At 37.1% G+C, this 15,730-nt stretch overlaps 1 protein-coding gene across 1 annotated transcript in view; it reads left to right on the top strand.

The window, feature by feature from the left end:
- NBAS (neuroblastoma amplified sequence) overlaps positions 1-15,730 on the top strand; it is a 406,203-nt gene that overhangs the window by 328,579 nt on the left and 61,894 nt on the right. The window contains exons 45-47 of the mRNA XM_011942078.1: positions 2,372-2,590; positions 6,112-6,314; positions 8,340-8,429. Of these exons, the coding sequence (XP_011797468.1) occupies positions 2,372-2,590; positions 6,112-6,314; positions 8,340-8,429 (512 nt within the window). The remainder of the gene's footprint in view (positions 1-2,371; positions 2,591-6,111; positions 6,315-8,339; positions 8,430-15,730) is intronic.

Genomic DNA, 15,730 nt, shown 5'->3' with positions numbered 1-15,730 from the left:
TATAAATTTTAACTCTTCTTCAGCCTTGATTTTTGTCATTCAGCATTCAACCAGCATATGCAGTCTGTAATAAACTCAGAGCCTGTGAGGATGCAGAAATCATTGAGTGGACGCTGTGTGATGCAAGGTGACAGGGAGCACCGACTTGGTACAAGTGATCTGGATTCTAGTTTTTATTCTTCTCATTCACACAATGACCCCTAACATACCACTGAGCCTCCCGGAGCTCAGGCTCTTCGTCTGCATGTATGAAGGGAGGCGTGGTTTGTTGAACAAAACACAGATCTAGTATTTTGTATTTCTAAATCACAGGGAGGAGTTCACAGTTTATTTGTGGGATAACACAGTAACATAATTAATACTTGTCAGTCAATGGTGGGCTCTGATTTTTTTAATGGCTTAGAGCCAGAAATTTGGTAAGAAGTAGGGACTGCGGAACTTGTTTGAAAGCTGCATTTGCAATGCATTTCCAATTTCATTGGGAATAGTACTTTCCTAAAGATCCCTTTTATTAATATTTGTATAGGATTAGGAAAACGTCCCCTGTCAGCATTTTAAAGTCATAACTCTGTTGAGTAACTTGGAGTAACTTGGAGGGAGTTAGCAGGAAAGGAAGGGTCTGGGGACAGCTTACCTCCTGTTGTGGTCACTCATGCCATGTATTTCAGCCTAGTCCTACTTTTTAGAATGACCAGACATTTACAATGACTGCTTTTAGGAAATAGAAAAAAAAAATGAGATTCTGTCATAGGAGTCTTTATCTCTTTTTATTAAAACAAAAAAAAAAACACATCCTTTTGAGGATATAGTAAAAATGTACTTGAGTAGCTGACAGAAGACTACAGTCCAGGATCCAAAGCAGCACAAATCATTGAGGCCTGAGGAGGCGCCAGGATATCTCAGAGGCGTCTGCTTCCTCCATCAACAAAGCACAAAGTTTAGACTTAGTTTTGTATTTTTGAGGGTCAGAGCTTAATATTTTAATATTAGAAAAATATAACTCCTGCACATTCTTGAGGATAAATGAGCTTAGTATTTTATTAATTAGAAACATATAACTCCCATATATCTAACACAGTATACAGGAGTCTGATGCATGTCACTGAATAAATAGGTGAAAACAATGCTATAGAAACTTTGGAAAGAAGGAAAGAAAAAAAATAGCTCATAATCCTAACACCTTAGTAATATATATATGCATATGTCTGAATACATATTTAATATATTTTTATACATACATACACTTTATATGCATGTACGGGTTGAATTTCCTGAATCTAGGAATCTGAAATGCTCCAATATCTGAAACTTTTTGAGTGCCAACATGATGCTCAAAGGAAATGCTCACTGGAGCATTTTGGATTTCAGCCTTTTGAATTAGGGATGCTAAATTAGCAAGTATTCCAAAATCAAAAAAAAAAAATCTGAAATCTAAAATACTTCTAGTTCCAAACATTTTGGATAAGTGGTACTAAACCTGTATATGTGTGTGTGTGTGTGTGTGTGTGTATATATATATGTAAAATAGAAAATATATAAAATACATATATATTGTATATGCAGATATAGTTTGAAGTTTAATGTAAACATTATCTAGAAAGTTTTATATTCTGATTTCTAAGATTTAACGTTCTATGACCAACATATTCCAAAATGTTTGGATAATGTTTTTATAATTCTAATTTTAATGACTACGTAACATTCCAGCCCATTATTTATTATAAGCTAGTTATCATTTCTTCTATCAATTAGATTACTTTTGAGGTTATGTTAATAGTCTTATTCCAGTTAAAATCTTTATGCCTGTATTTATTTTCTTCTTTTGAATTTTTTTCTTATAATAAGTGATCAGAACTGGGAATGTGGTTGTAGAAATGGCTTCTCATTTTTGCACTGTAACCAGCAGTCAGTGTGAATACTAGTTTCATCACTACCTGCTTTGGATATTAACATTTTTAAAAATCTTAATTACTATTTGATAATGCAAATGGCACCTCGCTTTTTGTTTTCTTCACAGAAGAAACACTAGTATAACGTGCTATTTATTGGTTAAAATCATATATACAAAAATTTAACTATTGTTTTAACTCATTAACATTTGCTGAATATGCAAGATGTAATAATGCAGGGTTTTATTGCTTTGGATATTAACATTTTAAAAAATCTCAATTACTAGTTTGATAATGCAAATGGCACCTCACTTTTTGTTTTCTTCACAGAAGATAAACTAGTATAACAAGGGCTATTTATTGGTTAAAATCATATATACAAAAATTTCACTATTGTTTTAACTCATTAACATTTGCTGAATATGCAAGATGCAATAATGCAGGGTTCTTTTGTCTCACTATTATTTAATTCTTTTTTTAAGCTGTCTGTGGAAGCCCGTAAAGAGATGACTAGAAAGGCTATTCAGACAGTCAAACATTTTATTGAGAAGCCAAGGAAAAGAAACTCAGAAGATGAAACTCAAGAAGCTAAAGATTCTAAAGTTACCTACGCAGATGCTTTGAATCATCTGGAGAAATCACTTGCCCACCTGGAAACACTGAGCCACAGCTTCATCCTTTCTCTGAAGAATAGTGAGCAGGTAAAGAAATGGGAACTTCTATATGCTCACTCTCTATCAGTATATTATTTCTTTTTTCCTTTAAAGTTACATTAGTTGTTTTGACAGGATTTTCAGACTTGCCGACATCCTTGAAAATGATCCTCAAGCCTTTATTGGTTGACCTCTTCATTATCACTTGATTGACAATTCAGTTTCCACTTCTTTCAAAATGATGTTGAGCCACTTGGCAAAATGATGTTGAGCAATAGAGGAAGTGGGTGAGAAGGGTGGAAGTGGAGACAGTAGCAGGAGTTGAACACTGGATAGCAGCCTGGGATTGGGGGAGTGGTCTCTAAAATTAAGAAATGAGAAGACAGTGGTGCTCAGACTTTACTTCTACCTGTTAGAATTTTTAAAAAAAATTAAAATAGGCTGGGCGCAGTGGCTCATGCCTGTAATCCCAGCACTTTGGGAGGCCAAGGCAGGTGGATCACAAGGTCCAGGAGTTTGAGACCAGCCTGACCAACATGGTGAAACCCCATCTCTACTAAAAACACAAACATTAGCCAGGCGTGGTGGCACGCACCTGTAATCCCAGCTGCTCAGGAGGCTGAGGCAGGAGAATCGCTTGAACCTGGGAGGCGGAGGTTGCGGTGAGCCGAGATTGCCCTGCTGTACTCTAGCCTGGGCGACAGAGTGAGACTCTGTCTCAAATAAATAAATAAATAAATATATAAATACATAAATAAAAATTTTGATTTTGTTTTCCCTTCTAATTTTCAGAAAAAAATCAGAAATAGCTTATGTTTACCCTGGTTTTTTTTGTTAAATGTATACCCTTATCCTGTTTTTATGTTGCATGTTTCCAACATAAAATATAATTTCATTATTGAGAGGAATTTTTTGACTACTAAAATTGTTTCTAGTTGGCTTCTAGTTTCTTGGTGTCTCAAAAACAACATCATGAAGTTGGGGTCCCCTACCTGTGATGAGGTTTGAAGACCCGGGTGTCAGGACTATACAATGAAACCCAAAGCTCTCTGAGGCCTTAGAGATTTTGTTCTGTATTTTAACACTTGTGGGAATTGAGATAATTTTTTCTATAACTGGAAAGTTGATAAATCAATAAATAAATGGTTTCCATATAAGTGAAAACAGTGCTTATATATATGAACAATATTCCATTTGCCCTTTAATACTATGGTAAATGAACCTTATAAGCGGCCACTAACCTCCTCTTTCATTTTTCTTAAACCTTACACATTTATTGAATTGTATTCTTGCCTTGTAGAATGACTAGAAAGATCAGTCAGTGGAGAATTCAGATAATGAGCAAATGGGAGACTTCAAAATTTGTACAAGACATAAATGCAAAGCCTTCATTGAAAAGATAATGGGAAGAACTTAAAAGTTTGAAAGAAATTTTATTCCATTTTGTGTTTTGGAGTGCCTATTTTTCTGTCTAATGAATAATGTTAAATAATGGTATGAACAATATAGAAGCCTTTGCAGGGAACAAATTGGCTTTACCAATCTTGATTTTATCCTACTGACATTTACAGTACTACAGTTCATAATTATGAGAACTACAGTAAAATTACAATCTTCAGGGAAAAGTGGTTTATACTTACTATAAATTTTTAAAGTACTCATTTTTAAATAAACACATTTAAAATTATTTTAAAATTTATATTATTTTTTAATATACTATATTAAAACCCAGAGAATTGGCATTACTCTCTTTGGAACAAGTATTGTCTTTTTTTTTTTTTTTTTTGACAAGGTCTCACTCTGTTGCTCAGGCTCACTCACTGCAGCCTCTACCTCTTGGACTCAAGCAATCCTCCCACCTCAGCCTCCTGAGTAGCTGGGACTACAGGTGTGTGCTACCACACCCAACTAATTTTTTGTATTTTTTGTAGGGACAGAGTTTCGCCATGTTGCCCAGGCTGGTCTCAAAGTCCTGGGCTCAAGCTGTTTGCCCACCTTGGCCTTCCAGGTCTGAGCCACTTCACCCAGCCACAAGTATTGTCTTCCAATACCTAGAATAGTTTATGGGGGAATTTAAGGGGATTATTGATAAAAAAAAAAACATGTTTATTTCATCTAAGATGTGATGTAAACGTACCATATAGCTACTTGTGAGTGCCGTTCAGTCAGACTATGGATGGTCCATAATAGGAAACTCTTGAGGTTCCTAAATTAGATATTAGTTACTTTTATTAAGGCACCATGTATAGCAAAAGCTGGAAATAACCTTCAACCCCACGCATTTATCCCTTTTATAGTTCAGACCTTCATTTAACATCCTTAATTATATACCCAGTGCAGAAAATCTTATATTCTCATGCAGGTTAATTTAACCAAAGTTAAAGGCTTTCATCCTACAGAGTCTCAGCTCCCTCTTAGGCGAGGATACTAGGAATTGTCCTGCTTAACTCATAGGGATTTTTCTGAAATAGAGAATTTCACAATGGGTGGAACAGTAAAAGGAAACTTCATGTGCCCAACTTCCAGCTTCAACAATTATCAAAACGTGCCCTATCTTAATGCATACTGCTGCCATCCCTTCCCTTGCTCTTGTGGATTGTGAAGCAAATCTCAGTCATCTTTTCATTTTATTCATAAATACCTCCCTATCTATCTCTAAAAGATACTTTAAAATAACCACTATAACATGATGACTAGCAAAGAAATGAATAGACATTCTTTAATATCATCAAATATTCAGTTAATATTCAGATTTTTCTCATGGTTGGTTTCAAAGACTATACAGTATATTCAGGATTACAAGGGAAACTATAAAGAAGGTGGAAGCGTTTATTATCATTAAGTGACTGTATTTGGCATGCCAAAAAACAATAGCTTGCCTGTTATTTCTTAAATTATTTGTTACAACATTTGTTTTTACAGATACTGTCAAAGAGAAGCAGGCAAGCAGTGTGGCCTAGGGCAGGGGAGTAGACTTGGGTTCTAGTCTTAGCTCTGCTAATCGGTAGCCATGTGACTTTGGTCATGTTACTCAATCTCCTTGGTCTTTAGTTTCCTTTTTTATAACATGGAGCTAATTTAAAAATACTTGCAGGGTTATTACAAGTATTAATTTAGATACCATATGTATAATACCTGGGATTATTACATAGTTGTAGCTCAGTAGTTATTTTATTATGTGGTTGTAGTGCATTAGTGATAATAATAATAGAAAAGCTCATACTTATTGAGCATTACTTTATTCCCGAAGTGCTAAAGAACTGATTTTTATATTATCTCAGTTAATGTTCACAACAGCCTCTATTCACACGACCCTATTTTCCTCATCCTCATTTTACAGATGTTGAAATTTGAGTTCACAAAGGCCCACTGACTAATAAATGGTAAAGCCAGAATTTGCACTCAAATGTGGGTGATCCTTGAGCCTAAGCTCTTAATAACGAATATATGCGCTTTGGTATGGTGTTGCTGCGTGTCATGTATCTGGTTCCAGGATCTAAATATGTTTCACTTTGTGCATGTAGATACATTTAATTTCTGTTTAAGTGTTGATTACCATGTCTTTACAGGAAACACTGCAAAAATACAGTCACCTCTATGATCTATCCCGATCAGAAAAAGAGAAACTTCATGATGAAGCCGTGGCTATTTGTTTAGATGGTCAGCCTCTAGCAATGATTCAGCAGCTGCTAGAGGTGGCAGTTGGCCCTCTTGACATCTCACCCAAGGATATAGTGCAGAGTACAATCATGAAAATAATTTCTGCATTGAGGTAAGCTACAAAGTGATCATTGTGGAAAAACTGGGGTGACACTTTGTCAATGATGGTGCTAAGCTATCATCCTGTATGTAAAAGCATTTTATAAGTTTTGAAGGACTTTACAAAAGTGAGAGATTATTTTTAGGGTTCTCATAGTCTTGTGTCTTCAGAATGGAGACCATGAAAATGTTTTATTGTTGGTACTGTGTATAACATCTTAAGCTACATAATTTCTGGTTGGACCGCCTTTTACAATGTTTTCTTGAAATAAGGGAAAGGCCAAAATGGCATTTGACACAGGTAAGTAAGTTTCGGGCTGTCCTGTGACTTCAGTGTGGTTTTTCAGATCTTACCATTTCTAATTCCCATTCTTTGTAGTAGTGGGAAAATGGTTCCCAGAAAGTTCTTTTGAAAAATGCAAAACAAGGTTAATCATACACTGATGAAGTTAGACATCTGTAAAGTGTCTTTAGACATTATTTACCTGCAATTAATGGCACAAAAACGACAATTGAGAAATTCTTGCTTTGTGTCGACATGCGGGTGCCTTTGTAGGAATGCATCCAAGAGGATTAGAAAAGAGGCAAAAGTGAAGCTAAGAAAATAATGAGGCATCAAGTACTTTCTGTGAATAATGCAATTAGGCTAAAAGATTTAGTTATGTTTAATTTATTCTCCTTTTAAGCATTCTTTTTAATTCTGTATTGCTCTTGAGGAACTTTTTGATTAAATGTGTGTCAGTTTTCTGCAGCTGAACTGAAATCAAATGAGCCTTTATCAGTTTAATTACCCCAGCTTCATACAGTTTTTACCTTAATGCTCTGAGGTATCCATTAATTTTATATATAGGGAGATATATAGAATTTCATAACTTTTTTTTAGAGGCACAAATTTCAAATTAATAAAGCTTAGTTTTATTGTTTGCTTATTAGGATTTCTTGATGTTGGTTGTATGAACCAGTGTCCTCTTTCAAATGATGACAGATATTTGTTGGCCACATTTTGTACCTTTTGGTTTATGATTATCTTTTTATTATTTCTTAAACCAAGTTTTAGGTGAAGCTCACAAAAACACGCATTTTGAAAAATGAGTGTTTTGATGAATTTAGTTTATTTCTTAAAATTGCCCATTTTCATGAATAATTAAAATATGATGGAATAGTTTTATGTTTATAAATTTTTGACATAAATTTTACTTCTCTTTTTCTGCATACAATTCTACCACTACAGATTTGGTTCTGATCCAATAAATGGTATACTTGGCACACAGAAGACATTCAATAAATGTGAATTAAATCTTCCAGCAATGGAAGGAAAAGAGAACTTAAGGAATTCAGCTACTTCTGTTTCTAAGGAAAATAAATTTTTATTGACAATGTTCATAACATTTACCTTTTAGGAAGTTAATAAAATGTAGGAGGCACAAAATAACAAAGACATGAAAGGAACCGAATCTAACAGTTGATTTATATCATTAAATTATTAGAAAAACTCATTGAAAATATATTTTTCCTCTGTTGCATTTTCAGGATTCACTAGAGTTCTACACATAACATCTGTAAAATGGGCATAATAATAGTACTTGTCTTATAGGATGTTGTGTTTAATAGTGGCAGAATATATGTGAACTGTTTAGCGTTGCCTGGTACTTATTAGTAGCAAGTAAATATTAGTGCTTTCTTTAAAAAAAACTTCAACTGGAGGATGTAAATCATTATTACATTTAATGCTAAAAGTAGCTCATACAGTTGATGTTCAATGAATATTTTTCAAATGACACAGTGCAAGTAGATTGTGTTATTCTCTTGATAGGAAAACATGAATATATTAGACTGAGCCCCTTAAGGGCAGAAAATGTTTCATTAGCACCTAGTGTACGGCTTGGTACATTTGTAGATATCACATAGCACAAATGACTATGGGCAGGCAGTATACCATGCCAAAATTCAACCAGGTTCATTTAAGCGTGTGAATACCGAGTTTATTTCTGAGACTGGAGTGATCCTTTTCTGAATCAGTTTCTCTCTCTTTTCACAGTGGTGGCAGTGCTGACCTTGGTGGGCCAAGGGACCCACTGAAGGTCCTGGAAGGTGTTGTTGCAGCCGTCCACGCCAGTGTGGACAAGGGGTAAGACTGGAACAGTATGTGCATCTTCATTAACTGGCTTTCCTCAGAGTATTAGAATCGCTCTTAGTATCCATGTGTGTGAGGCTTCCAAGACTAAGCCACATTTTTAGGTGTTTTCTGAAAGAAGAACTGAGGACCTGCAGCTCAGTTCTTCCTCAGAAGAACTGGGAAAGGAGCGGCTCTGCACCTGGAGACGTGGTGTTCTTAGCTCTGTGCCGACCCCACCATCTCCATCTTGCCATGGAGAGCATTGTTTTCTCTTGCCTCCTTCACAGCCATTAGAGATAATAATCATCATAATCATTCTGTTAGGGCAGAAACTGCTCTGAGCTTCCTACAAGACAAAGGATTCTCATCTCCAACACGTTAACTGTATTGATTAAGTATGGAAATTCCTAGGGTGAGTATATATGTTCTTTAAAAAAAAAATTTTTTTGCATTAATTAAAATCTGCCTTGTTTTAGGACTCAAAGTATACAGGCTTTATAAGCCTAGAAAGATGTATATATCTCTGATGCTATTTTTAGAAAGAATTTTTCATTCAGATACAATGATATTGATAAGAAAAAGAGCAGCCACAAATGAACGGTTATGCATGTCCTTGAAATTCACAAAGGTCTTTACTATGCCTAATATCCATGTCAGCCATATGAGACCTCTCCCCAATTTTCTTTCTTTAATTGAAAATATGCTAGAATATAATGAAGATGGGTTTCAGAAAACTCCCCATAGTTTCATTTGGTAACATTTTTATTTGCGTGTTACCTACCAGTTATTGTTCAGGTACAGATATCTTTCTATATAGTTTCAATTTAAATGTATAAACTTTTGTATTCTCTTATTTATTTGCTATTGTAAGACTTTCCATTGATCTTTGTAGATTTAATGATTATTGTGATTATTGTTTCTAATGGCTGGATATGTTGTTGCCATTTTCAGAGGAGAACCTAAAAGAAAAGCTCAGAGAGAGGAGTTGACTTGTCCAGAGTTATAGAGCTGGGAAATAGAACCAGGATTCCACCCTGGCTCTAAATGATAATGAAGTACTCAGATGCCGAAGCCTTCATAGTCTATTTCCCTGCATTGCTTTGTGCACAAGGTTTGAGTGACAGAATATAGAATGAGCTATGTAGGTGAAGATGGAAAAACATTGCAAGCAGGGGCTTCTACTTGCTGTGCTTTTTACTTTGCAGTGTTTCTGAACCCCTTTGCTTACAGTTCTTCAGATAGGAAAGTTACTGTAGCAGTGGCTAATTTAGGCCCCCCATTTTAAAAAGAAATTAATGATTCATGGGGTGTACTGTGTGCCGTGCTCTGTGTGAAGTCACAAAGGGGTCATGTGGATAAGAAATAACCTCTAACCCCAGGGAGCTCACAGTCCTGCGGGGGAGACAATCTGGCCTGTAGCCATAGTCACTGTGCTATAGAATGGGAAGTGCTGTATGGAAGGCAGAGTGGAGGGAGTAGTTAGGGCAGGATACACAAAGGGTGACACAGAGCTGGTCAGTGAAAGGAGTCTGTTTGGAGGAGATAGATGATGGTGTTCCAGGCTGAGGAAGCTGCCTGAGCAACTGCACATGCAGCAGGGAGCAGAGCAGGCAGAGATGCTACATGGGAAACGCTTACCCTCCTTCCAGGGCCCATCTCACTGCTGCTGTCTCGTTCCCAGCTTGTCAGTGAGTTCTCAGCCATCAGCTCCCAGAGAGCTGCTGTCAGCAGCGCAGCTTCTCTCAGGCTAGGCTGACTCTGGATCCTGGCCTCCCAAGATGAAAGGGTCTCAACAGGTGCTGTTTTAGGCCCCTTTCAATGGCGCTTCTTAGTCTTGTCCCACTGGGATATCTCAAGAATATTAAAAGGCAGTGTTTCTTCTTAGTGAATTTCTAGCCACGTATACAGAAGAATCCAATTTGAGACTCATTCTAATACAGACTATTTTTTAAGGTTTGAAGAAGACATTAGGGAGTGGAGGAACAGAAAAAGATCTTACTTTTTATTCTAGGGACACAGAATAACAAAGCCTTCTTAACAAAAAAATACCTCAGGGAATTTTTTATTTTTATTTTTTGGCCTAAAAAATAAAAAGAAGAAAGACAAAGCCATAACTTTTATTTTGGCAAGTATTTTTTGCATCTGCACAGTTAAACCTGACACCCTTTGTTTGGGTTTCCCTTCCCAGTAATGTTCCTGGCAGAATCATGTAAGGGAGACGGTTTATGTTTTCCAGCTAGTTCCAAGGAGGGTCTTCACAGTGATATGGTTATTCTGGGTTTTGAAAGTAATGCTCTCAAGTTATTCATTCCTTGACCTGACATGACAGCCTAACCTCCAGGAGCCCGTGCCAGGCCTCATGTGCCCCTCACCCTTTCTCTTGTTGACATACCAAGCCTCCCTCAGTCCCAAACCCATAACCTGGACACCCACTACCCTCCATAGTGTCTGTTTTGACAGTAGCCCCACTCATACGCATCTTCAGATGTCACACACAAAGGCGCATTACATGCTCTTAGGTTAGGTATACACTATCCCACAATATCCCCGGCAGGGAGACTGCGTAAAAAAGTAAGAATTTGAGTATGTGTGTTGACGGCCACCACCAAATATTTGGTTTTGTGGTTAATTTTTAAGCAATTTATGCCATTATTCACATGTCCTCTTTTTTTTTTTTTTTTTACATGGAGTTTTGCTTTTGTTGCCCAGGCTGGAGTGCAGTGGTGCAATCTCGGCTTACTGCAACCTCCACCTCCCTGGTTCAAACAATTCTCCTGCCTCAGCCTCCTGAGTACCTGGAATTACAGGTGCCTGCTACTGTGTCCAGCTAATTATTGTCTTCTTAGTAGAGACGGGGTTTTGCCATGTTGGGAAGGCTGGTCTCAAACTCCTGACCTCAGGTTATCCACCCGCCTCGGCCTCCCAAAGTGTTGGGATTACAGGAGTGAGCCACCACGCCAGGCCCACATGTCCTCTTTTATCTTTTTATGTTGGCGCAAATATTATTTGCTTCTTTTAAATTTAAATTTTTATATTGTATAATTGACACATAATAATTGTACACGTTTGTGTGGTACAATGTAATGTTTTTTTTGTTTGTTTTTTTTTTTTTTTTTTTTGAGACAGAGTCTTGCAGTATTGCCCAGACTGGAATGCAGTGGTGGTATCTCAGCTCACTGCAACCTCTGCCCCCCGGGTTCAAGTGATTCTCCTGCCTCAGCCTCCCAAGTAGCTGGGATTACAGGTGCCCACCACCATGCCTGGATAATTTTTGTATTTTTAGTAGAGATGGGAGGGTTTCACCATGTTGGCCAGGCCGATCTTGAACTCCTGACTTCAGGTGATCTGCCCGCCTTGGCCTCACAAAGTGCTGGGGTTATAGGCGTGAGCCACCACACCCGACTTGTAATGTTTCAATGAATGTATACATAGCATAATGATAAAATCAGTATAATTACCATATCCATCACTTTAAACGTTTATCATTTCTTTGTGGTGACAACATTCAAATTCTTCTAGCAATCTTGAAATATTTAATACATTGGTATTTGCTCTGATTCATCCTACTATATAAATAAGACACCAAAACTTACTCTTCCTGCCCAACTGTAAGTTTGTGCCTATTGACCATCTTCTAGTGTCCCACACTCTGCGCCCCAGAAACCACCAATCTACTCTCACTTCCATGAAATCAACTTTTTTAGATTCCACATATGAGTGAGATCATGTGGTATTTGTCTCTGTGCCTGGCCCATCTCACTTAACATAATGTCCTCCAGGTTCATCCATGTTACTGCAGATGACAGGATTTCACTGTTTTGTGGCTGAATGGTATTTATATATACCACATTTTCTTCATCCGTTAATCTTTAGATGGGCATTTAGGTTGATTTCATATCTTGGTGATTATGAAGAGCACTGCAATAAACATGGGTGTGCAGAAGTTTCTTCAACATACTGATGTCATCCCTTTGGATATATACTCAGTAATGGGATTGCTGCATCAAATGGTAGTCCTATTTTCAATTTTTAGGGGAACGTCCATTCTGTTTTCCCTGCGTCAAACCCATAGCTAACATCATACTTAATGAGAAAAAATTGAAAGTTTTTCCTCCAAGGTTTGGAACAAGACATGGATGCCCATTTTCACCACTTTATTCAACACATCACACTAGAAGTTCTATTCAGAGCAGTAAGACAAGAGAAAGAAGTAAAAGGCATCCAAATGGGAAAGGAGGAAGTCAGATTATCCCTGTTTGCACACAGCATGATCATCTATGTAGAAAATCCTGAAGATTCCACAAGAGGTGTTAGAATCATTTGCTCTTTCACTGCAGCTCCTACCTCACCCAGAAAGCTCTCTTTTCCTCTTCTTTTATCTGTGCTAATTTTAAGTAACTTAAAATTATAACACCTAGACAGGCCACCTGTACAGATGGCTTTCTTTTCAGTTTAACCACGTTCTTGCCTCTAGATATGAGAGTTGAGTGTCTTAAAGATTTTAAATCATGCCGAAGACCTTTCATAACATCTACAATTAAAGATAGAACAAAGGAATTATTTGTGCATATGAAATTTCTTTCATAAAAGAAATTCATAAATGTGTATGTTGTCTCTTGTTATTTATGTATATTTGTAACATCATATTTCAGGAATAAAATATCAATTTCTAGTTTGTGTTAAGAATTTGTTTGCTTAAGAAAAGTAAGTTTTAAAAAAAAAATTTCAATACTAAGAGTGTTCTAAGAGCATATATCCATATATCTGTTACACCTGGAAATACAAAAATACTGCCGTCAAATATTTTAAAAACAAGGAAACAAAAAAATACTAATGAACATCTAATTCCTCTATGCCAAGACTTTGGAAAGGTGCTATTCAGTAACTCACTTAGTCCTCAGAACAACCTTATCATACAGAAATTGTCATGTGCATTTTACAGATTAGGAAATGAAGCTCAGAGAGTATGCATTTGTCTTACCATATCACCTCCTTTTGACATTAAAGAGCTAGCACAGGAAAGTAAAGCAGTGCTTCTCACACTCAATTCTGCATAAGAATTGCCTGGAGATCTTATTAAAATATAGATTTTGATTGAGAAGGTCTGGGTGGGGCCTGAAATTCTCCATTTGTAACCAACTCCCAAGTGATACCCAGTCCATGGAAGAACTTTGAGTAGCAAGGTCTTACCTTTCTTGTCTCTTTGACATGCTTCTCTCTGCCTTTGCCTTATTTCCTTTCTACTTCTTGCCTTCGTCTAGCTTTAAAAAACTTCCTAACAAGAATGTCTCACAAGCATGAGCCAGTATATTTGTCATTCTCAAAAGGATTTATAGCATTAAATTCACTCAGATAACAGGTAATTAATGCAAAATTCCTCTGTGCAATATTCAAAAAAAAGAAGAAAGATTTGCTTCAAAACTATTGAGTTTGGCTGGGCGGGAGGGGAGGGGTGTTGATTATTTAAATTGCTACTTCACAGTCGCGGCTTCAGCTGCCTTAAAGTTTCATATAAATATTGAACAATGCCACATAATTCAGACTTTATTAAACTCTTTGCTGTTATCTAGAGGTTTCACATTATTTTTAAAGTGAAAACAAAGAGAAAAAAAAAAGAAGAAAGAACGGCCCACCTGGAGCAAATTGCATCTGATTTTTTTTTCCTCTTCCCGCTCTGTGAGGCAAAGTGAATCACCCGGTGTTCTCTGAGCACCTGCAGTTCGTGAGGCCTTATGTCCTGTGAGGTTGAGCCCTCCTGAAAGCCGTGGTCACAATCCAGGGTGGTGGATCCACTCTGTTACCACAGTATTTCTGGATCACTTCGGGCCATATTTATGAGTATCCACTCTGCCATGTTACAGCAAGGTGTGCCCCCCCTTTCACTGATAAGTGAAGCCCAGGAAGGTACTCTGTTTTATTTTTCAATTATGCTTACAGTTCTCCAAGAACCCAGGAAGATATTCTGGGTTGGCGTAGGTTTGAGAGCAGCCATGAGATCATTTGTATTTATCAGGAGTCAAGCTTTGAGATTGGAATTGTGTGCATACCAACATCCTTACCTTTCCAGGCATTTTTCTTTTAATATAACATGATTATGATTTTCCTAAAGTCATCCTTTTTATATTACTCCAGTACCATTTATGCATTCGTTTATTTGCAGTTATTTCTTATTCCTTGCCAGTTCCCCCTGATTGTTTCATGGGAGCTGGTAAATAGAAGACATTATCCTGGGAAATGTCTGCCCCACCCACTCCATATTTAGTGAGGAAAGTGTGCATAGTATGTGGGTCAGTTCATTAATAGAGGCACGGGACCTACATGGAATGAATGTTTACGTCCCTCACTGTTAGCTCACTTATATATACCCCTCCTTCCTTCTACTGGGCTTCAGACAAGGTAGGCAGTGGGAGAGCCTGGGATGAACTAGAGAACTCCTTGTCTAAAGGAGGCAGCTGCTGCCTTGGCCACAGCCTGTTTTTGCTACTGTTTTCCTATCATCCAGTTTTTAAACAGGAGCTGGAACATCCTGACTCTGTGTATGTGTCTGTGAAATTCCTTAATTTTGAAACATTGGCATCTGCTATGCAAACCAGTCACAAAATCTGGTTGCCAGTTTACTTTCAGTATGGAAGAGACCTAATGTTCCTTCAGATACTCAAATTCTATGACATTTATATTTAAAAGAAATCTCAAATATGTGTGTTTTGCTTGCTTGAATGTAGTCTTGCTTTCTTGGATTCTCATATAAGAATATTTTATTTTGATTAGTGCATCAAGATTTATAAAATGCTTTTATAGTTACCATCTCCTTTAATGTACCTTAACTATTTGAATTTAAGTTTGGGTTATCTTTGTATGTGTATGCCATGCAGAACCTGAAAACTCTCTTACTGAGGATTCGCTTATTTATATGCTTAAAAATCCGTCTTCTTGCTTTGATTCAATAATTTCCTTTGTTTGCTTGACATTTCCCGTCCATTCCTTTGTACATTTGTGAATGTCCTTCCATTCTACGTTACATAATAGGGAAATGCCAGGTGAACACTCATTCCACCTCACAGTAACACAGTCTCAAATTAGTCAATTAGTGAACATATTTTTGTTGTCACTGTTGCTGCTGTTGTTCTTTTCTGTTAATAGACCTGTGTATGGTCCGGGCATGGTGGCTCAAGCCTGTAATCCCAGCACTTTGGGAGGCCAAGACAGGCAGATCACAAGAACAGGAGATCGAGACCATCCTGGCTAACCCGGTGAAACCCCATCTCTACTAAAAAATACAAAAAACTAGCTGGGCGAGGTGGCAGGCGCCTATA

The sequence above is a fragment of the Colobus angolensis genome, unplaced genomic scaffold (assembly GCF_000951035.1).
Source record: "Colobus angolensis palliatus isolate OR3802 unplaced genomic scaffold, Cang.pa_1.0 Scaffold205, whole genome shotgun sequence".
NCBI classification, from domain to species: domain Eukaryota; kingdom Metazoa; phylum Chordata; class Mammalia; order Primates; family Cercopithecidae; genus Colobus; species Colobus angolensis.
The sequence above is the reverse complement of the archived record's forward strand: the minus strand, read 5'-3'. Positions and strand labels throughout refer to the sequence as shown.